Source organism: Alligator sinensis, unplaced genomic scaffold (genome assembly GCF_000455745.1).
Source record: "Alligator sinensis unplaced genomic scaffold, ASM45574v1 scaffold74_2, whole genome shotgun sequence".
NCBI lineage: Eukaryota > Metazoa > Chordata > Crocodylia > Alligatoridae > Alligator > Alligator sinensis.
Window position 1 is genome coordinate 2,350,569 of NW_005841931.1, and position 24,524 is coordinate 2,375,092.

At 43.4% G+C, this 24,524-nt stretch overlaps 1 protein-coding gene across 1 annotated transcript in view; it reads left to right on the plus strand.

The window, feature by feature from the left end:
* KIAA1549 (KIAA1549 ortholog) overlaps nucleotides 1-24,524 on the plus strand; it is a 206,650-nt gene that overhangs the window by 131,308 nt on the left and 50,818 nt on the right. The window contains exons 10-11 of the mRNA XM_006019528.3: nucleotides 359-543; nucleotides 23,490-23,692. Coding sequence (XP_006019590.1) covers nucleotides 359-543; nucleotides 23,490-23,692 — 388 coding nt within the window. The remainder of the gene's footprint in view (nucleotides 1-358; nucleotides 544-23,489; nucleotides 23,693-24,524) is intronic.

The window sequence follows — 24,524 nt, forward strand, 5'->3', positions numbered from 1 at the left end:
TTGTTGTTGATATGTAAAACTTTTAAATGTGTTTTATCAAGTCACCTTGGCTGAAGCATTTTGTTATGGTTTGAGTAATCAGGTTAAATGATCTAATGAGAACCCTGTTGCCCAGTCTGTTTTCTAATTTACTACAAATGTAATTCTTACTTAGCAATTGTAACAGCATAGAAATAATAGTGTGTATGTGTGTGGGTGTATGTATGTGTATATCGTTAATATATATACATATATATGGGTGGAGGGGCGCATGCATGTGTGTGTTTATAATGTACGTGCATATATATGTGAATGACAGCTAGCAGTATATATAACTAAATACAACTCTTGTCTCCCTTCCACTCTCTTCTAACTGTAGCTGTGGAGAGAGTGAAACAGTCATCTTCTGAGTCACAGAACAACAGCCTGTGGATTATCGTTGGTGTGGCCGTTCCTGTGGCTGTGGTGCTGCTTATCATTATTATTTTGTACTGGAAGCTGTGCCGAACAGACAAGCTGGAGTTTCAGCCGGACACAATGAGCAATATTCAGCAGCGACAGAAGGTAAAAGTGTGATGGGAAAATATGTGGGTTGAGGGGTATTCTAACTGCTCCAAAATGTGACAGTCTAACAAGCAGGTAGGGCCAGATCCTGTGCCCTCTGTCAGGTTTTCTGTTCTACTTTACTTGAGTCCCTGAAAAACCATTAATATGTCTATTTTGTGTGATTTTACCATAATGCTAAGTCACAGAGATTGCTTGCAGATATAAAACCCCTCCCCCCAAAAAACAAAAAAGCTGATCGAATCAGCTATTAAATAAAAGCACCAAAAAGCCCTGCTGAAGCACCTATAGAGATAGATATAGACAGATATATAGATATTCACTTTTCTAACCTTGCCTCTTTCCTGTGGATTCCCCATGAGCCAAACTATTAGGGGTGTGCGAAATGGGTTGTATTCGATTTGGATTTGGCCCGAATCAGGGACAGTGATTTCATTCACTGATTTGGATCACTGTCCCCAATTCAATTAGGCTGAATGTGAATCTGAAGATTCGAAGCTGATTCAGAGAATCATCAATTCGGCCATAGACATAGCTTTAAATGTTTTTTTCTACATACCTCGAGGTACCAGGTGCAGCTCATGACATCTGTGATGCTGGGGCATCCCATAGGAGCATGGGGGGCCCCCTGTGTGCTCAGCAGCAAACCTGGAAGTGGATTGGAAGTAGTTCTGGTCCACTTCCAAGTTTGCCACCGAGTGCGCAGGTGGGCCCCCTCCTGCACCCCCATGGCTTGGGGATTGGATGCATGTGGACCCAGGGTGCCCCCCCAGCCCTAGGAGGCACCAGTTGCTGACCTGGGGGGGCACAGGGGAGCCCCCCCTGCGTGCTCCCCGGTGGATCTGGAAGTGGACCAGAAATGCTTCTGGTCCATTTCCAGATCTGCTGCCAAGCATGCTGGGGAGCTCCCTGTGCTTCTGTGGGATGCTCCATCCACCCCAGCATCAGTGTTCACGAGCTGCCCGGTATCTTGAGTATGTAGAAAAAACACTTAAAGTTGTGGCTGTGTCTGAATCACTGAATCTCTCCAAATCGATTTGGAGGGTTCCGATTCGATTTAGAGAGATTAAAAGGTCTCCTGATTCGATTCGGATTTGGAGATTCGGCCACCAAATCAGGCTGAATCACCACTGAATTGAATTGGGGACCAAAGCTCGCACAGCCCTACAAAATATTCCATTACTCACTTTTCCCTTACTCTTTGCTCAAGGTCTTTGCAATGGTAAGATTCATCTTAAAACTCCTGGATGTAGGGTTGAGAACTTTAAAAGCTACAAACTTACATGATTTTATACAAAGTATTTTTGAAAAGGATATATTTTGCCCTCTACATTTCTAACCAAGCTTTGAGAGTGGATTTACGTTCCTGAAATAGCACGCCTGCTTCCCCTACTTGTATATGTTCCGTCCTGTCACAAGCAACATGCATGCTTGTAGTGAGCTCTTATAACCTGGGCTTTAATTTATTAGAGACAAACCCAAGACCTCTTATGTCTTACATATAATACCTTTGCTATTCCAGCCCAAAATTTCATTTGCTTTTGCTGATTTATGCGGAATTTCTGAACCTCCTTGGCAGTGCTGTGCGAAGCCATTTAACTCCTATTCTGTACCTGAACATTTTTTTCCTCCCTGTGGGCGTATCGACATAGATTCATAGATATAGGGTTGGAAGGGACCTTTCAAATCTTCTAGTCTGACCCCCTGCCCTGAGCAGGAGAGAAAACTGGGCTCAAATGACCCCAACTAGGTAATCGTCAAGCCTCCTCTTAAAGACCCCCAAGGTAGGAGCCAGCACCACTTCCTTTGGAAGTTGGCTCCAGATCCTAGCCACCCTGACTGTGAAGTAGTGCCTTCTAATGTCTAGTCTGAACCTACTCTCTAACAACTTATGGCCATTATTCCTTGTTACTCCATGGAGTGCTCGGGGGAACAAGGTCTCTCCCATTCCCTGCTGGTCCCCCCCCCTAGTAAGTTTATAGACAGCCACCAGGTCCCCCCTCAGCCTTCTCTTGTGAAGGCTGAGCAGGTTCGGGTCCTGTAGCCTCTCTTTGTAGGGTCTGCCCTGCTGTCCCTGGATCATGCGAGTGGCCCTTCTTTAGATCCTCTCAATGCTGTCCACATCCCACCTGAATTGCGGTGCCTAGAACTGGACTCAGTACTCCAACTGTGGCCTGACCAGTGAAGCATAGAGGGGGAGGATCACCTCCTTGGCCCTGCTTGCGATGCATCTGTGGGTGCACAACAAGGTGCAGTTAGCCCTACTGACCGTGTCCTCGCATTGGCGGCCCATGTTCATCTTGGAATTGATAATGACTGCAAGATCTCTTTCTGCCACTGTGCTTTCAAGAAGAGAGTTCCCCAGCCTGTAGGTATGCTGCTGGTTCTTACTGCCCAAGTGCAGCACCCTGCACTTGTCAGTATTCAAGCCCATCCTATTCTCATTTGCCCACCCCTGTAACCTGTCCAGGTCCAGCTGTATCCTGTCCCTCCTTTCTAGCATGCCCACCTCACCCCAAATCTTGATGTCGTCTGTGAATTTGAACAGGGTGCTTTTCACCCCCTTGTCCAAGTCGCTAATAAAGAAATTGAACAGTGCGGGCCCAAGGACCGAGCCCTGGGGGACTCCACTGCTCACATCCCTCCAGGTCGAATATGACCCGTCCACCACCACTCTGAGTGCCGCCCCTCAGCCAGTTTGCGACCCATCTGACTGTGTAGGCATCAGTGTCACAGTCGCCTAACTTTTTAATGAGAATGGGGTGGGAGACCATGTCAAAGGCCTTCCTGAAGTCCAGAAAGACTACATCCACGGCGACACCTGCGTCCAATGATTTTGTGACCTGATTGTAAAAGGCAATCAGGTTGTTTGACAGGACCTGCCCCTAATGAAACCATGCTGGTTGCCCCTGAGCATCATCCCTGCTGCTGGTGTGGCAGTTGCATGAGACACTAACTGCGCAATAGCCTAATAACACTGCACAGTAGGGTGCTGGAGAAAAACTGCGAATACTACACTACTGTGCAGTAATATTAAGCTACTGTGCAGTAAGCATCACTAAAACCCAACAGTAGTGAGAGTTACTGCATGTTGATTTAGTACTTGGTTATCCAAGGACTAAACTTAATGCGCAGTAACTATGGCACGTATATGAACGTGTAGATGTGCCCTGTGTGTAGTATCTTCCATTTGTTTTGATTGAATTTCATTTTGTTTTCTAATATATCAAAGTCTCTGAATTTTAATCCCATCATCTGAAGTGTTTGCCCCTCCTTTTTCAAGGTGGAGAATCATTGGTATACTCTATCACAGCATCCAGGTTATTAATAAAAAAAAATTAAAAAAAATTCAAAAATTTTCTTCTGTGACATAGTAGTGTCAAGTTTGTGAAGGCAAAATATCAACTTCTTGGGATGTGAAGCTCAGCAGCATTTGCATAGTTTCAAACACATTCAGAAATGTATTAATTCACTTTCTATTTTATCTACCTCTTTCTGCTGCTGTTTCATATTACCCAAAATTCATAAAAGGAAACATGTAACGCAGGGATGGGCAACATTTTTTGGCTAGAGTGCTGAAAAACACCACAATGCGTACCTCAGAAGGTGCCAGAGTGCCAGTGTGGCAGAAAAACAAAATGAGGGCAGGGGGTACGTGGCAGGATGCCCTGCTTGTGCTCCTTGCCCCCCACCCAAATCCCCTGCCCCACAGCCCGGGCTCTGTGGCTGCCAGCAGCTACCCCCCGCCCCGGGGGGGGGCCGGGGCCACCACAGCGGTAGCTGCTGGAGCCCAGGATGCTCCCAGCAGGGCTTGCAGCATCCCAGCTGCCTGCTGGGAGCAGCCCAGGATCGCAGCTAGCAGCAGCTCCCCAGAGCCAGGGCCGGCTGCAGCCGGGAGGCTCCAAACAGCTGTTCCGGGCTCTGGCATCAGCTCTGCACCGGCACATGCAGGCGTGCCACGGAGCAGGCAGTGGGGGCGGGGCCTGAGGCAGCGCAGCCCTGGTCTCTCCCCCACTCCTGGCATGGAGGTGATGAGCCCGGCGCAGCTGTTTATAGCCAGCCTGGACTCTGGACAGCTGCAGCAAGCAGCTCCCAGAGGCATCTGGGATGCTACAAACCCTGCTGGGAGCAGCCCAGGCTCCGTCGCTGGCAGCAGCTACCCAGAGCCGGAGCTGGCCACGGCATGCCAAGCAAAATGGCCTCACATGCCATGCTTGGCACATGTGCCAGGGGTTGCCGACCCCAATGTAATGGATAAAAAAGAATTATTCCAGTTGATGACTCAGATCCTCAGTACTTCAGATGCTGTGTTCATCTGCCTTTTCTAAGTTTGTTTCAGTTTTTTAAAAACATGCAATGGAAGGACAGATTGAATTCCATTTTATCAAAATGCTTAATAAATCTGTATCTCAGCAGGAGAATCCATACTTTCTGTACAAGCATGAACAAGCCTAAATCATCAGGACTTTTCTACTGTCTTAGGCTTTCTGTGACAGCAGTTGCATTGACTGATAGAAACATCTTTAAAGCTTCTTTTCATTTTGGAAAAAATCTAGGCTGTACATTCAGTTTCTTCACTGCTTGAATGGTGCTTTTTATTTTAGTCACTTAATTAAAAAACTTTTAAAAGATTTTTGATTCACAAGTCCTTTTTATCTGGAGAACATGTAATATTATCTTTTCAGAGACATATGATACAAACTGGAAAGGAACCCATAAGCATCTGTTATAGCCCTTGGGTGCTTTTGGAAATTAACCATATAATATGTTTTCTAATGACTTGCCTAGCACAGTATTAAATATATTAAGTGTGCCAAGTGATGAGGCTTTAACTACTTACATAATTAGTTTCCCAAACTGTTGATTTTTTGTCTCTTTCCATCAGTTGTGAGTCAAGAACCAAGAACAACAGAAAAGGTCCTTCCACTTCAGTGTGGAATAGGCTTTAGGGTTTTCTTGTCACCTTGCTGTAAAACAGGTAAAGAATGCCTTTACTATAGAGAAGGGGTGTCCAACCTTTTTTGAATGTGGGGCCAGATCATGAAGTTTTTATCCCCCAGTGGGCCTGCGAGCCATATTCAAAGACCTCACAGGAAGCAGTATCACATCACCCCCCCCCCCCCCCCACACAAAAAAAAAACAGCTCAGAAAACAGCTTGGAGGGCCACATGGTGGCCCACGGGCCACATGTTGGACAAGCCTGCTATAGAGAAAGTCCAAGACTACTCTTCAGCAAAACATTAGAAGGTTTAATGAGTGCTAAAAATCACCAAATAGTTGAACCAGTACTTGATCAGTGGAACCATTTTATTCAGGTCCTGCCTCTTGAATTTTGTGTGTGTTGATTTCTGTTTTGTTGCATTGAATGAAAGGGGAAGAGAAAAATGGATTGAAATAATGTAGCGCAGGCCCTATGATGGTAAACAAAACATTCAAACCCTATTTTAAAAATCGGTCTCTCTTCCCTCTCTCCTCCCTTTACTAGAAATCAAGATAATAGTGCCAATGAAAAATATGATCCTTCATTTTTAACTGTAAAGAGAAATTAAGCAGATGTGGTTGGTTTTTTTTTGTTGTTTTTTTTTTACTGAAATAGTAGCCAAAAAAAGTCCTAGTGTGGGTACAGTTATAACAATAGAATAGCAACCCATGCTGGTATAATTCTTCCCCTTCTGGTTTTAGAACTAGCTTTATCATTATACACCATCTTTTAGGATATAGAAAGATGCAACTGTATTAATAGCAAATGATATTACTGGGAGCTGTTACAATGTAATTGGTGCATCTGCCTACTTTTAGGAAACCATTGCAACTTTTATCCTTGTTTGATTCGGTTAAAGTTTATGGATTTAGCTAACTTTTTTAGTTGCAGAATCATGCCGACTTAAGAGTGTAACAGTTAATGTGCACTCCTGACCAGCATCTTTCCGTCCCTTTTTAAATCAGTTAAAGGGTCTTTAGCCTTATATTTTTAAAACTGATTTCATATCAGGAGGTTATATTGCTTTAACCTATACAGCTGTACTTAAAACAGTACACCTTTCTTCCAAGCTATTGAAAGAAAAATAAAACTTTTCCTTACCTATATGAGAAAAACAGATGATCAGGCTTTTTAATTAAGAAAATGACTTTTTTTTTTAACACAATGAAGACTTCCTAAGAGAATACATTATATTTGCTGTGCTAAAGAACCTTTAAAAAGAAAAAATATAGTGAATAACTCCATGAACTGTAAATAACAAAGTATGTAATTAAAGCATCCAAGGCACAGAATTAACTGGGAGAAAAATACAATTCTTCAAACACAAAGCATGTTGTAGGTTAATTATATGGTTGAGAAGATAAACTGAGGGATTTGTTTATGTATTTGTTTGTTTTTTGGGATTTGTGCGTGCATTTATTTCAGTGGCTTAAGCAGTTTCACAGAGGCCTTGCTGTGAAACTACTTTGCCAGTTTATATCACACTGGTAGCTCTCCAGAGGTATTACCGGCAGACAGTGCTATGCTTGCTTTACAGTCCATTTCGCTATTCTTCTTAATACAGTAAACAGTGGTTCTGCTATACTAAGATGCTACTGTATAGCAAAGGTTGGCAACCTATGGCCCAGGGGCCAGATCTAGCCCACTGAGTAGAGCTGTGGGATCTGGCCTGTGAACATGGGGCTTCAGCAGTATTTGGTGGCAGCTGTGTGTGCCTCCCTGTGCTGGCTACAGGCAGGTCCGAGCTCCTACCTGTCTCTGACCAGTGGTGGGCCATTCTGGCCCACAGCCAGAAAAAGTCATATAGGATGGTATATTGTGTAAGCTCTAATACTTTCAGTTCCTTCAGCAGTCTGGTATGTACATGAGGGAAACTGCGGGGGCTGCTTCACTTGAGTGGGCATGTTTCTTGCTACCAAAGTGTGTGAGATGTTGGCAAAGAAAATGCATGGTTAATGCAACTGGCATTTAAGCCCAGTTTGTTTTGGGGCTATTTGCTGCTAATCCATAATTTAAAGACTGTTTTGCATCTTTTTCAGCACTTAAAGACATCATTAAGTCTGTTGGATTCTGTATCTTAGTATATTAGTTCAGTATCCTCTGTTCTTTCACCATCTTCCACTGATGTGATTTTAAGCAAGGTCTGTCTCATTTTGATATGAATACCCGGTCTTCTATCTGAGCCTGTGCTCTAAATCTGTGCAAGTCCACTCTTTGTAAAGTTTCTCTTCTCATTTCTGAGTATTTAAGGTGCTTCTGTAGATGGCTTCCAGCATTGTAGCATCTGTGCACCTCCCAATATATTTATCCTCATAAAAGGGAAGTGCTGCTGTCACTGGGAGCTAGGCTTCAAAATACATCTAACCCTTCCTTGCTCTGTACTGCAATCCCCCATGTGCAGTATTGGGACAGTAGTGCTTTTCTGGGGAGCTGTGAAGTGCTCTGACACCACAGTGAGCCATGCTTCCATGAGCCATATAAATGTCTTAGCTGTCTAAAACAGTGGTGCTCAGCCTTCTGGTCCTGCGGGCTGCATGACTTATGTAGCTTCATCATGCAGACTGGATCCTGTTGGTGGGACTAATGCACGGGATAGATTCAGATTTCACTGGCACACTGGCCATGTCAACCAGCCAACCCATTGTTGCAACTCTGGAAGCCGTGGCATTTAATGCCGCCATTGCTCCCCTGCTATTACATTTCTAGATTGGCTGGATTCAGCCTGCAGGCCAGAGTTTGAGCACCACAGGCCTAGAAGATAGAAAACAGATATCTTTTTTCGTGGGGAGTGGATTCAGTAAAATACTGAGAACAAAGTCCAAGTCTTTCCTGTCCCCTATCACTGTAATGAGGCTTTTACAAATAATGTGTGTTAAGTTCATTTCAAGAGTTCTTATTGGAAACCAGATGTTTAAACCAGAATTATTTGGATCTTATTTGAATGGTGGAGAAGCAGTGAGGACAATTTCTACACAAGAAATTTTGCAATAGAAATCACTGGCACTGCTTCTCTAAGCAGAGCTATTTTGGATCCATTTCTGAGAGAGAGTTATATAAAGGGCACATCAAGTGTTGGTGGCTGGCTCTGTATGCTATTGCATTTTAAAGGAAATTTGTCCTGATGTCATCTGTGTTGGCAAGTTGGATAAGGGATTTGTTGCTTTTGGAAGTAAAGAGGATTCCAAGTTGGTATTTGTAAATTACAAGATTCTGTCCCTTGCCTCCATGGTAATCACATCCATCACTAGGTGAACTTCCTTTGTTCTAAGGAAGCTGTGTTTGTATGGCCCATTGAATATTTTTTAATCTTATTAAGGAAATGGAGAAATGTTTCTCATATCAGAGTAGTCCTCTTGCTTTGTACTGGAGAACCTCCTACTCCTGTGGAAAAATCATATTCACCCCCTTCTTTTTTTTTTTGTCTTTTTCTCTTTTATTGTAAGCTGCCCTTACCCTGTTTGGGGATACTGAGATAAAAAATAAGTAAATAAAATAATGTAATCAAGATGCTAATAAATCTTTGCCAGAGCCCAAAAATCAGTACTTTCAGGACTGGGAAGGTGAAAAGTTGTCTGCTAGTTGTAACGCAAACAGTTTTGGTAATCCGATTGCCCTCCTGATCATCCAAAAATTGATTAATGACCCCTAATTTTACTGGATCTCATTTTGCCTAAACTGTACAAGTTTCCAGCTGATAAAATCAAATTCTCTGTTTGGGCTCCGAGGTGGTTACAGCTGTTGACAGTTATTCAGGGAACAGGTCTCTTCCCTGCTAAGGGCAATACCATGCAGGGGTGCCCACAATGAGCCTATTGATGATTTATTTAAAAGGTCTGGCAAGTTTTCTTTAAGTACTTGGCACTTCATATCCACTGGCTTTCCACCCATGGCTTTGATCGCATGGCTTGTTCAGTTCAGTCCATCCCCCAGAAGACCACATCTAAAAGTTAAGAAGCATTTTTCCCCCTTTCCAGACAGCACCTGCTTCAGTGCTCTGCTCCCTGTGTGACACTTAGTTGTCTGAAAGGCAGCAAGCTGCCCACATCCTCTTTGCATGGGATTCCCCAGGGTGCATGATGTGTGGAGGGATCCCCCTGTGGGCACAGAACTAACATGATTACAAAGCATATTATATTCACCTTCCCTATAGACTGCAGCACAGGGGATGAGTCAGGATGATGGGAGAGACATGGACAGAGGGCATTGTGCTCCAGCTGTCCCCAGTCCTCTGAGGACTGTTGCCAGCTGGCCCTGGGTTGGTGCTAATCCATGCCAGTGCTGGCTAGGAAGAGTTTCCCTAGTGCTCTGTGCATCACTGCAAACTTGACTTACCTGTGAGTATCTGAGTCATGTCTAAAGTGGTCCTTTCTCTAACAAGGACAGCTGTTGTCTGAGGGCAGACATTGCCAAATGAACTGGGTCAGCTGTGCCCAGATGTCCCAGCACAGCTGATTTGCTTCACTAGGTAAAATGCACCTCACCCATTATCCTGCCAATTGATCATGCAGGACAACGAGTGATGCATGCCCCTTCTACAGAGGCACCACCAGGAATCTCCTCTGTAGGCAGAGAATGTTAGAGTTCCCCACTTACAGACAGGGCTCCCAAAGATCCCTGGGGACATGTCTCTATTGGCAGGGAAGCCTGGGCAGGTGCTCCTGGGGTTTGAGAGGCTCGAATTTGCGTGCTCTTGGGGTTTGAGAGGCCCGAACCAGGACGCACATTGCCAGGCCCCATAAGCCATGGGAGTGCCTGCCCAGGGCAGCTGGAGAGTGCAAGCAGGCCTAGGCTGCCAGTGCTCTCCTGCCCTAAAGCAAATGGTTGTCTGCTGTGAAAAAGCAGTGCAAATTGTTACTACCTTTTGTCATGTACACAAAAAAGGCATTTGTGGCATAAGAAAGGACATAGACATCTATTTGCTTTCACTTTGTACCTCCACAAAAATTGTTATGGCAGCAAAAAGGTGACATCTGTTTCCAGCCTGAATTTCATGCTTTCATTGTGATGTCACCCCTGGGACAGCTGAGACTTTTGTATATATTATATGCTATAGAGCTCCCCCTCCTACCCCCAGCTGCTCCCCATTTCCTAAAATGCTGCTCTTCCCTCAGGCAAAAATGCAGTGATATTTTTGGTGAAGTTGTATCTGTTCCTAAAGTGAAGACTGAATAATGGTAATGTTTTGACATCTTGTAATGTTTTTCTTCATCTATAGAATGTGTAGGCAGCAGCTCTGCACTTAAAAATTATATGAGTTTTCTTACAAAGAAAATCAGTTTCATTAAATGATACTCATCTAAAAATACTGTCTGAAAACTAAATTAGCGTCTCCACGGGCTTCACAGATATACTTTCAGTTAGCTCAGTAGTCAGCAACCTTCACTGGCACATGGGCTACAATACTGAGTAAGAAGCATACTGCAGGTACTGTCTTCCTTTGTTCCCTCTATCAGCCTCAGTTTTAACTCTTGAATTTTCTGTGTCCACAAGCAATATCAAAACCACAGATCAGGGATCACTGAGTTAGAGGAACAAATTGTTTCTATTAGCACTTCCATTTTTCTTCTTATAATATTACAGTTTTGGAACTGGCAGACAAGCCTGGGTCCCCTTTGGAGTCGATAGCTATTTTCTCACAAGCTGGGTAGGATTTAGTGAAATCCTTTTCTTCAGTGTATGTGATGCAACTTCCTCCCGATGAGCTGTTTTGCAGCGGCTGTCCTCCTGAGGTGCTGAATAACTATTGAACAGACTGTACTGCACAAATGTCTTGTTTAAAACTACTAATTAGTCAATATATACATTTCTTACAATGTCCTTTCACCCATTTTGAGGCTGTTTGAAAATGAGACAAAGAATTCATATCTAAAATATTTGCTGTTTACCTCAATCCTAAGGGGGAAAAAATCACTCTTCCTACTGTTCTTGCTAGAGTCAAAGCTTAATAGATGAAAGACTGACTGGTAATTCTTCTAACATTAGAAAATTCTATTTATTAAATTTGAGATGCATAAATTAGAAAGCAAAAAAAAAATGTAGTGTGAAGTTCCAATCAGGATGCAGTAGCTGATGTAATATGATCATATTTAACTCTATAATGACTTGATGATAGGAGCATTCTAGACTTTATTCATATTTGGATAGCACCTACAGTTTGATAGATGCTTGCTGCTGCACTATGGTAGGATAGATTTGTAAAATAGTTCATCTTCCATAGTGTATGTGTTGAGATTATACCTCATACCTTGACTATAGTTTACTGCCTCTAGGACACTCCATGCAGCTCCCTCCCTGCCTAGCCCCGCAAACCCACACCCCTACCCCTATCTTTAAGGCAGTGGTTCTCAACCTTTTTTGTACCAGGACCCATTTGTAAACATTGATGGTCAGTCCCAACCCAGTGCCCTTCACTCCAAACCTGCAGCCCCCTGCACCCAGCCCCCCAGTGTGTGGGGCAGGGGGTGGTTGTGTTGGGCTGGGGGTGTTTGAGGGGTGTGGGGGGTCCCAAGCAGCCCCTCTCAGGCTGGAACTCTGCCAACCTGCAAGGGAAAACCCACGATTTCCATGGTTTTTCTCCTTTAAAAGAGAATCCATTTTTAAACTTTTTTCATGACCCTTGCATATATTCTTGTAACCCACATTTGGGTTGCAACCCATGGGTTGAGAAATCCTGCTTTAGGGGAACCGGCAAATCCTCCAAAGTGCTTCTGCCTGTGGATCCATGACAATACTTTGTCAGGGGTCGGCAGCGTTTCTGGGCAGAGTACCAGAAACACCCACAGCCTCAACTTGTAAGATGTTGGCGTGCCGGGGGCAGATGGTGGGAGAGCTGAGAGGGGCCTGATCCTTGTTGTGGCAGTGCCCAGCCACTTCCCCACCTTTTGCCCCGAGGCGTACGTGCCAAGCAAAATGCCTGTGCATGCCACACTGCCTACCCCTGCTTTATGTAGTTACTTTGGAAGCTACAAAAGACCAGTGTCAAATCAGTACTGACACATTTTTTTCACATACTGAGTCATTTGGTGCAGATCACTAAACCCTCAGAAACATCTGACAGCTCATACTGTGATTACAGCAGTGAGACAGGGAATGTGAACCTTTCAAAGATCTTCAGTGTTTCGTATTGAAGTTGATCCGTGAGGTTGACATATTTCATTTTCTGTATGTGAATTGTTCTATTCTTTATTCATCATGCATTTTAAATATATTTGTAATACCTGTATATGGCTTTATCATAGGCACTTTTTATATAGTTAGGTTTAAGTGATGAATATTTCATTTGTTAGGAGCACAGAGTTGTCTTTATTATGTCCAATAAAACCTCAAACACACAGACAAAAAAAGCATAACATTAAAAATTTTCCTTCATGCCTAACCTCATGAGTCTATATCACAGTGGTTCTCAACCTTGTTAGACTTGGGGCATTCCTCATGAGACTTTGGAACCCCTTGGAAAATGCCAGCTCTTAGCTTTTGCTCATTTTTTGACTACAGAAAAATACTCGAGCAGTTTTGCTGCTTCAAGGAACTCAGACCATGACAGGGCAGAATGTTTTTGACACTGGATTCCTATTTGAAATCCCTGGGTTTATCTTGTGGATCATGTTTGCACACCTAACCGTGCTAACATTGTGTGACACGCTGTGGCACCCTTGAAGGGATTTCAAGGCACCCCAGGATACTGTGGCACCTGGTTGACCATCACTAATTAGCACTTTTCCTATTGCTTGTGGTGAAGTTAAGTTTATCTCTGGAACGTCAGTGTGTGTGCTGTGTTCTGATGCTGGTGGCCACAAGATGTTTTTCTCTTTGACCAGTGTTGAAATTCCAGTTCTAAGGGAAAACTTGCTGTATTTTGATGTTTGCTGTCTAGCTTTTAGCTTTGCAGTGGATGAGACTTGCATGTGAGGCTTATGAATAATTATTTTAAAGAGCAAATGGATGCAATTAATAACCGTTTAATAAGAGGGCAAGCTTATGAAAAAGGCATCAGTGTAAGGGCCTTGTTAGACGTTAATTTTTGGCTGATTCTGGAGCTCTTAACCCCTGGATTGAACACCTGAAACTAGTTTACGCATACTTCAGGCAGCTTACAATTATGCCACTCAAAGGCAGGGTTATCTCTGATACATGTTACTCGGCTCGTGTTCTGTTAATGTGTAGCCAGTCCCCACAAATAAGGCACCCAAGTTACAGTCCTCCAGCATCCCAGGATGCAGCGGCCCCTCCACCACCCTTCTGATCTGTTTAGCTAAACTTTCCATCCCTGAACTCTAATGTCTAGAGGACAATTCTGGCACCAAGCCAACTCCCCTTGCCACCCCTAGGTGTGTAGCCCCATGAAAACAGCCTACAGAGCATATGCCAGCTAGTCAGGTCACAGGGCGTGGATGGTTCCAGGAGTGGAGTCTAGGGGACCAGGTAGGGGGGGCGTGATAGTGCCCCCATGAGCCCCAGAGCAGGGGCTCTACGAAGGAAAGTGCCTTTCCTCACCGCTCCCACCTCCCAGCCACACCAAGAAGCAGAGTCAGCACCTCCACACCCCAATCTCAAATCCCAATGTATTAAAACATGAGACCTTCTGTAATCTTTTTCCTTCTTGTTTCATTTTAAATTCTCTCTTAACTTCTCTTTATTTTACCCTTCATTGGCTGACTTCCTTCATTTCACCACCCTTCCACCATCCCCATTTTCTTTCCACCTCCCATTTCATTACCCACCCCCATCCCACTAACTCTCTGCCTCCCAGCTTCATGTCCCATTTCTATTCTACAAGTGATCCTGATTTTTTCAAAATTTAATTTCAGAAGTATTGAAGTACTTCCATATAAATGCTTTGCTTGATGAAACACTCCACCTTTTTCTAACCCTGTGATTCTCTATGAGGTTTGATGGAGAGGAGATTCTTTTAAGGCTGCAAACAGCTACATACAAATCACAGTATAAACCCAGAAATTTAAAATAGTGTCAAAAATATTTCTGACCTGTTGTGGTCATGCTGAGTTGATTACCACAGAAGAATTTTTCTATTATTTTTGGTAGTCGTCCGTTGTCGTCGTCGTCCCCCCCCCCCCCCCCCCCCCAAAAAAAAAAAAAAGATCAAAGCTGAGAGCTGGGGTGCCTTGAGTCTAATGAGGTTGACAACCACTGGTCTAACCTCGTGGAAACGGAGCATTCTGATTTAATTTTGTCATGAATTACAACAAGATTCTGTCCATTCTCCTAAAACATTTAGATTTCCTTTGGAAAACACTGATTCAATTAAAAGTTTTTCAGGTGGCAAATTTTCTGCTACCTTAATTTTGTATTAGTTGGGAGGAGGTAGTATTCAAGAGTGTTTTAAGGTGTGATTGCCTGAAATCTTGCTCTATGCTTTAAGCTACTGCTGCTGTTCTGTAGATGTCACTGTAGCAGTTTAGTGGTTTTCCAAACCACCTGTTTCCATTTTAAGATATTCCAGACACTTACGCAATTTCTGTATCAAGTTGCAGTCATAATTAAGGTCTTTTAATGGAAGGAAAATAATATGGTGGTTTCAAGAGATCTAGTGAGCTAAGAGAAGTGCATTACGAAAGTCATGAAGGGACAACATGAATCACGAAAAGAAGCTTTCATTGGGAGGCTGCTCCAGAATAGGTGTCTTTAAATATTTCTGAGTTTAAAAAAACTCTTTTTTTTTTAATTACTCTCAGGCAGAATTCTGAAAAGGTGCTTTTTTGAGGAGTTTCTGCTTCAGTAAATATTTGTATAGAAATGGATTAGAAAGTCTAGAGTCACACTTTCAAAGGGAGCTTGTTCAGAAAGTTGGAGGGCCCCTTTCAATCTCCTGGGTCCAAGAGAAGCGTACTTGACCACATGCTATAATCAGGTTTGACTCTGGTCACTTTGGGAAGGAGTCTTTCTGCTACCCTGTGGATTAAAACCCCTAAATATTGTCTATTGTTGCAATTTATTGGACCCTTAAGGACTTTATACTTCAGAAGCACAAACTCTTCTGATTTGATTGGCTGTCATGGTTCCCCTCCTTTACCTGTTGCAGGTTAGGATGTTATGTCTGTGTTTGTGTCAGGGTTGATGGTAAACTTACATAAATCTTAGATTATGGATTATATAGAACAGTGGGTTTTGATCCACTGGTAGACCTCGGAGCCTATTGGAGTCGGGGTGGGTGGGTGGGGGGCTGAGTGCCCGCGTACATGCATGCCCCAGTCCAGCAGGTCAGTCCATGGGGGAGAGAAGAGGTAGAGGCTAGATCGAGGCCCCCACGGTGATGGACAGTGCCACAGAGGCAGGAGCAGGGGTAATTTTAGTGGGGCCCCGGCCGGGTGGGACTTACCTGCTGGGGAGGTGCACCCCCAAATAATTTTTTCTCCGTCTGCCTCGATCTACCCTCTTCTTCCCTCCCCACAGACTTGCCTGCTGGCTGGTGGGGGGGTAGCAGTGGCTCATGGTAGATCTTGGGTTGCTTTTTAAATGCCAATGGTGATCTCCTACTTTAAAAGGTTGGGGACCACTGATATAGAATGTCTTAAATAGGGATGATCCTGCCTTGGGCAAGAGGTTGGACTAGGTGGCCTCTGGAGGCCTCTTCCAGCCCTGCTGTTCTATGACTGATGTGAGCTGAAGGAGTACTGCCATTAACTGATGTGGTCAAGCTTCCGTTCCTTGTGGGACAGTGATAGGAAAGTGGTGTTAACCTCAAATGCACAAAACATGATATTCAACCTTGTAGGAAGCAATGGCAGTTTATTACATTTGTATGACTTTTAGCACAGTATAAATATACTAAAAGGAGGGTTTGAGCCTATTTAGAGCCATTCTCATGTAACACATTTGGAAAATTTAAGGGCAGTCGACCTTTTGGAAGCAATATGGTTTTAGGTAATTTGCAGGAGAGGGTAGAGTGCAAGGTGCAGTTAAAGATGTGTCCCTGAAACACAGCTGCTATGGGGTAGTTTGCAGTACTGCTACATCCTAAAAGCTACATAGTGAATTCATACTTTACCACTCTTACAATCACTGGGATAAACATACAGAAGGTTGATGCCATGAATTTCAAACTGAGAAAAGAGATTGTACGCTAAAACGTTTAGCTGCCCCTATATCAGACCGACTGAAATAGATTTTCCAGCTTCTGCTAGCATTATGCTTATTGGCCTTCATTTCCTCCCCAGATTTAAATAACTAGATTTCAAATCACCTTTTCTGTAAAGTTTCTTTAAGTAACATTTGCTATTTTATCCCAGTGGTTTTCCAGAAGTGTATGTGCTAGCATTTTAGCCAGGTTATAATTCAGCAAAATATTTTTCAAGGGATTCTAATGCTGTTTGTAGATTAGCTCCCTAACCCCAAAGTATTATTTTTTGTGATTAAGATTAGCTCTTTTGTTTCTTTAGCAATGCGTTTTCATGGCCTCTGTTCAGAGCATGTACATCTACAAAGAACAAGGCAACACTGTACATATAAAAGTGATAGGAAACTAAATGTCTTGATATGGTACTCATCATATTCACGTTTTAATACTGCTGCAGCTACTACTAAAGAAATTGCTTTAAGAATAGGAGTTGCAGTATGATCCCTGTACTGAAGAGCTGAGTAAGTTATTTTAAGAAACACATTTCCTCTGCATTATTTTCCATTCCAACCAGTCACAGGTCTGTGTGTACAAGTGACATTCTTGGGAAGCATGTTCTTATCATTCATGTTGTGTCTGTATCTATGAAAGCAATGTAATAGCAAACAGTCTGGAACTCAGGCTATATTGAAAGCATCGGAAGAATTTTTTCAGCCAGTCTCTCCTCTCTTTATTGGATGAGCATTGTAGAACAGCAGTGTCAAACATATGGCCAAAGGCTGGATAGTCTGCTGGACTGCTGGAATTTGGGGATATAGCTAGTGAAGGATGCAGCCACAGAATCTGTGCCACTATTGGACATTTAAGGTATGGGTTCCAAGAGTTACTGCCTTGCATCCATAGTTGAATAGCTTGATGTCTAAACTGATTGCTGCTTTTCCTTTTTTTTTAAAATTGACTTGAGTCTGAATATGCATCTTGGACCCATATTTTAAAAAACTTGGCCCATGGCTTCAGCTTCTGTTATTTTGCATTGATCAACAGCTGCCTTGATAATAGGTCAGTTCATTCATATGGGTACTGGAGGTCAGCAGTACCTTCATAGATTCATAGCTTGTAAAGCTGGAAGGGACCTCGGAAGATCATCAGGTCCAGCACCCTGCACCAAGCAGGAAAGACAGCTGGGGTCAGGTGACCCCAGCAAAGTGACCGCCCAGTCTCCTCTTGAAGATTTCCAGGGTAGGCCATTCCACCACCTCTGGAGGGAACTTATTCCACAGTCTGGACACGCTAGCTGTGAAGTAGTTTTTCCTAGTGTCGAGCCCAAAAGAGTCTTACAGGAGTTTGTAAGCATTACTTCTAGTTTTCCCCAAGGCTACCCTGGTGAACAGTTGTTCACCAAGCCCTTGATGTGTACTCCCCTAATTTAGCAGTAAGCTGCTACCAAGTCCCCTCTCAGCCTTCTTTTTTCAGGCTGAAGAGTCCCAGATCCCTCAGCCTTTCCTCGAATGGCTTGCTGCGCAAGTCTCTGATCATATGGGAGGCCCTGCTCTCAACTCTCTCAAGCTTTACCATGTCCTTGTTAAAGTGTGGCACCCAGAACTGGGCACAGTACTCCAGCTGTGATCTCACCAATGCCAAGTAGAGTGGGAGAATCACTTCTTTGGTTTCGCAGGAAATGCATCGATTGATGCATGCCAGAGTATAGTTAGCCCTGCTGGCTACAGTATCACACTGTCGGTTCATGTTCATAATGTAGTCTTTTATTACCCCCGGGGCCCTTTCATTTGTAGTGCTGGTCAGGTTGGGATTGCCAAGCCTGTAGGTGTGCAGGGGATTGTTCATCCCCAGGTGGATCACTTTGTTTCTCGACATTGAACTTCATCTGGTTCCGGTCTGCCCAACTTGCAAGCCTGTCTAGGTCCGCCTGTATCTGCAGCCTATCTTCAAGTGTGACCACGCTTCCCAATAACTTAATGTCATCTGTGAACTTGGCCAGTGAGTTCTTCAGCCCCACATCCAAATTGCTGATGAAGATGTTGAACAGCGCTAGACCAAGCACCGACCCCAGCGGGACACCACTGACTACTTCTCGCCAACACGACACAGATCCATTCATTAGGACTCTCTGGGTCCCCTCAGCCAGCTTCCTGCCCACTTGACTGTCTTGCAGTTAAGCCCACAGTCTTCCAATTTTCTTGTGAGAACATCATCGGATACCGGATCGAAAGCTTTCTGGAAGTCGAGGTATATAGTATCAGCCCCCTCTCTCTTATCCAGGTGGTGAGTCACCTGATCATAAAAGGGGATGAGGTTGGTAAGATGAGACCTGCTCATGATGAAGCCATGCTGGCTGTCATTCAGAATCCTACCTTCTGCAAGCCTATCGCACATAGACTCCTCAAGGAATTTTTCCAGGATTTTCCCTGTGATGGAAGTTAGGCTAATTGGCTAGTTAGTCTATAGTTACCCAGGTCCTCCCTCCTCCCCTTCTTGAAGATGGGCACAACATTGGCCCTCATCCTGTCCTCGGGGACCTCACCGGAGCATCACAAGTTTTGGAAGAGAGATTCGCCAGGGGTTCTGCAATTACTTCGGCCAGCTCTTTCAACGCACTTGGATGAAGTTCATCCGGTTCTGCTGACTTATATACATCCAGTTTCTTTAAGTGATCACACAGCACTTATATGGCAATAGTAGGAAGGTGGTCATTTGAACCCTGCTCATTCTGTACCCTAGCTGGTGTGATTTTCCCCTTATCCTGCAAGTTCACAGCTGTTTTTACTGAGATTTTTCAAAGGCTGAGAGGACAATAAAATTAAATTGTGAGGTTCTGTTTTCAGTACCTGGACTGATAGCAGTACCAGCACAAATGTGTTTTTGCTTAACAAGAAATATTTGCCCTTTTGGTTGACCACTATGAATAGTGAAATGACTACTCCACCCTTGGGTTTCTTATTACCAAAATTTAGAGGTGAATATAGACCATCCAATCAGAGCAGCCTGCTATAGTTTATCACTTGTTTTATATATATACAGACGAAAGAAAGTCCTCTCTGTAGTACACAAAAGCTAATACAGAAATGCCAGCAGCATTTTCAGCCCTGAACTACACTGATTTATTCCACTGTATGTCAGTGTTGTGACTTCTAGACTTGCTGAATGTGGATTTGTGTTGCAATGGCCTTCAGATGCTTGTTGCTTAAAATATTGTGATTTTTTTGGTCACTGTCATTTTTAATAAGTCATGAGGTTATCATGATCCAGAAAATTGAAGAAATGGAAATGGAGTTTTTTGCCAACTTTTGGAATTATTTAGGCATTATTTCTATATCCTAAACTGTATTAACTCATGTTAATTCATTGGCAGCCACTGTACTCAAGCTAGAGAAGAGGCATGAGAAGCAGGCAACACAAAACAGTCCTTGGTATGCCAGTGCAAGCTTAACTGCATTTGTATGTGTAACTTGTGGGAAGGTCTGCTTGTTGTGCATTGGACTCATCAGCCACTCAAGACGCTGTGGTGGTACCTGGAAACCTGCCAAAGGCACAGTCCTCCCCATGGTCTCCTAAAACTGATGGCTGCCTACGAATTAACATTTCTGTTAATGGACAGTTTAGATGAGGTGGTAGAAATTTTACCAAGGACTGACTGTTTTAAGTTCAGACTGATAATATGTGTGCGTGTGTATAAGATATATGAAAAAAACCCATGAAATATATTTTGTATGTGAAGATAGGTAGGTAGAACTGTTATGGTTATATGCATTGCACAGCTGTCATTTAGGGTTGCCTGGCATTGCTTTTCAGAAAGTCTTATTTTCATGTTTCTTATATAGTTTTACCAAATTTTAATTTTGGGTGTCTGTTTCAGGCTTGTTTTTTTTTCTTTGATAGGCCCAATAAAAAGGGGTTCTGCTGTTTCAGAGGAGGCAATTAGAGAAAAATATATATAGTTGTATGCACTGTACAAAAATGATCTTACAACTTTTGTGAGAATTTCTAGTGCTTTAATGCTTTGGATCAACAGCTCAGTTGGCAATCGGATGGGTGACTTAGCAGGAAGGATGTGCCTTTTGCTAATTTTGTAAAAAAAAAATAAATAAATAAAAAAAAAAAGCCCACATTTGACCAAACTAAATCTTTGAAAAATTGGAATTTGCACACATGCTAGGCACTTTTAGAAGTGTATGGATCAGTTCAGAAAGTCTTCCCAAGAGGCAAGGCAGAAAATGCCAAATGGTTGGTGAGAGGAGTGGACTTCATAGAGGTACCCAGAGAGAAGATGCAAAGGGAGAAGGGAGGAGGATGACAAAACCTGAGTTTCTTAGGACTCTGGAGAGGGAAAGGAAGATAATCTGCATCCCTAGGCAAAGGAGATGCTGAAAAAACAATTGGGAAAAGGGGAGGAATTCCCCTCCCCTTTTGTCTAGGAAAAGACAAAATAATGAAAACCAAAGGAGGATGAGAATGTAAGAAAGAGAATGTAAATTCTGCTGCAGTTGACAACAGCCAGTGAGAATGGAACAGAAGTTCTGAGATTTGTCTAGGAAGGTGCTACAAGAGATTAAAAAAGAAAACATTTGTGTTGGAAAGCAGGAGGATGAATGGAGAATAAGGATTTGAAGTGACAAGGTAAAGGATTTTTGTGTGCGATATCTTTTATTGGGCCAACTGTGCAGTTGAGAGGGATATAGACAAGATTTCAGGTACCAAGTACCCTTCCTCAGATCTAAGACAGTTACCTCAAGCTGTCTATTTTTAGGATAGAAGAAACATCGAGTAGCTAACAGATGAGAGAAAAGCAGCAGTAAAGATAATCTGATAAGTGGAAGAGTAAGACCATTCAAAAAGGACATGTTCAATGAGTCTAGAGGTTTTTTTTAAGAAGAGCTGCAGGAAGAGTGCAGACTCTTGCTGCTCCCTGATCTGCCTCTGTCTCTGTCACATGTCACGGCACCCTGGAAGGGACTTGCAGCATGCTGGGGTGCTGTGAAACCCCAGTTGAGAACCACTGGGTTAAACTTTCTGCTTTTGTGGAAAAACAAGAAAGGAAGGAAAGAAAAGAAAGAAAATACCTCTCCTTTTACCCACTCCCCGCTGCCCTCAACATAAATAAATAAATAAATACATAAATACATAAAACCAACCCTAAACTGTTATTCAGGCACGTGTCATAAATATGTTCTTACTTTTCAAGGAGTCTTTACAAAGTAGAGCTTTTATCACCATCTGCTGGATTAAGTAGATAGTGCATTCTTCTCCTTTAAGGTCATCTGCAGGGACCTTTGGAAAATGTTTGCTTACTGAGAAAATATTTTGCGGGGATTATCTCAAAATATTCCTTAAGCAAACTTATCTTTGGCATTATAACAGACAGACCTGTTTGTAGTTAGAGCATCAATGTGCCAAGCTTTATGAAAGAGGTTTCATTTAAATTTTGAAACTTTATGCTCCCATAAATATCCCCAGACACATGCTTCAGTTTGCAGGAAACCCATTTTAGGAATGTACACGGTTTTTGGTATGCTCATTGTACAGCGTGAGCATGTGTGCATGTGCACACATACACTTTGAAAGCCAGAATTGTTAAGGTTTTATTCCGCCCCCCCGTCCCCCCCCCAACTTTCAGCTTCCAGACATCATTTTTAATTGACTGACACTGTAAGAAAAGCAAAATTAAAAATGTATGTTTAAAATTCAGCATCACAGCATTTATGATTTTTCTGACATCCGTAAAATTAGCAGGTGAATATCTAATTTGTGTGGTTTGAATTAAGTTAAAGGAGACTGTAACAAAATATTAAAAAAGAGATTAGTTATGTGACACACATTATTTTGAAAACCTTGAAGTAAAACTCCCATTAATGTTTGTGTGTGTGCACACGTGCATGTGTGTTGCATAACTAAGGACTTTACACTCAGCAGGCTCTTGCTTATCTGGATAAACATTGCTTTTTACTCATCATGGAACCTAATAGAAGTGAATAAAGAATTTTAATCTTGTGGTTTTATCAGGTCTTCCTGCTTTTATCAGGTCTTTCCTGCTTTTCCATTGCGATTGGTGTTCTGCCCCAAGCAACAGCGTTCTAAGGAAGATGGCTCCTTTGCTTCCAGCTCTCTAGCTTTGTGGTGCTAGTTGGAACAACACCTTTGCAGTGCTACTTCCCACCCAAAACAGTTGAACAGTATGGGTGCCTATACACATGCTCCAGCACGTTCTAATTAGAATGCATCAGAGCAGACTCGGTTCATTAGACTGCTCCAGCATGCCTCATTGTCACGGGTACTTAGTGTCCCTCGTTTCAAAATGGTGGCGGGAACGCTTTAACTAAAACTTGTCCAACAAGCTTTAGTTAAAGCACCCCCAGGGCCATTTTGAAATGTGGATGCGGAGTACACATCACGCTGCAGTATTTTAATTAGAGCGACTGTCCAGGGGCTGCTTTAATTAAAATGCCCTCTGTTCACCCCAGAGCACCACCCCATAATTTGTACTGCAGTGTGACTTAGTAATACTGTCTGCATGGCATAGGGAACGACTGCCTTGGTCTGTTGTGATATGGCAGTTGCAATGTCTCAGCTGTAAAATGTAAGCAATAACTTTGCAATATTAACATTTGTGCAGTGTTTTGGGATCCTCTGATGGAAACTCCAAGAAACTAGTTGTTTGTGTGGTAGGAGTCAAATGTGCCTTTTCCCTTAGAATGGTTGGCTTTGCAGTTGATGTACATTTGAAGGTATAAAAAGGTATAAAAATATATATAGTTGTATGCACTGTGCAACTCCTCCTGAAATCCCCATATCCTGGCCATTGTCGGCTTGACACCTGAGGTTTTGCATTCTGCATCACTAAATGGTTCTTGTTTTTTCTTCATTCTTTTATAACAGCTACAAGCCCCCAGTGTGAAGGGCTTTGATTTCGCTAAGCAGCACCTGGGCCAACACAACAAAGATGACATCCTGATCATTCATGAGCCTGCTCCTCTACCGGGGCCTATTAAGGATACTACCCCCTCTGAAAATGGAGATGTGGCAAGCCCTAAGTCAAAGACTTCCTCTAAGCCTTCAAAGACCGTCCGACACAGAGGGAGGTTAGTTCCGCTGAAGAAGAATGGCCTTTCATAGGCTATGGTTAACTAATGACAGAGGATCCTTGTATTGCACAGGGCAGTTTCAGTGGTGGATCCTCCCTCTAGAATTTGTCTTTGCTAGCAGTACATCAGAGTTTCGGTCCAGTTGCTTTCCAGGAAGTGCTCTGGGATTTCCTTTCATTTTGTTTCTTTAAATTTCCTGCATGTTCAGTTAAATCAGATGTCTTAACCAAGGTGGGGTTGGGCAGAACCACTTCATTACCTGTGAAGCATGTGCTTAATTCATTCAGTTTTGTAATAGCTCCCCGTTAGCAGGGCAGAAGGTATTAAGAATCCTTGTAGTATTAATGACAATTTAGGATTACCATATTTCCAGTTCCAAAAAAGAGGACACCTGTTGGTGTGGAGGGGTGCACTTCACTCCCAACCTGCAGTCCCCTGGCACTGCCAGTGCCCTGCATTTCCAACCAACAGCCCCCTGCCCCCCCTAGTGCCCCTTATGTCCAAACCACAGCCCTGTGGCCTTGCTGGTGGCCCCACAGCACCCCATCCCTGCTGCTGCCTTTCACTCCTGACCCCTGGCCCTGCTGGTGCCCCTCACTCGCAACCTGCAGCCCCCCCCCCAGGCCATGTCGGTGCCCCCTCATTCCCAACCCACAGCCCCTATCCCTGCTGGTCACACACGCACACCCCTACCTGCCTCCCAGACAGTCCCCAAGCCCTGGCCCTCCAGCCACCCTTAGACTCCCAAAGCACGGATCGCAGGAGCCCAGCACAGATCCCAGCATGGAGGCACTGGGTACCAGGACAGTCCTAGGTCCTGTGCTTCCAC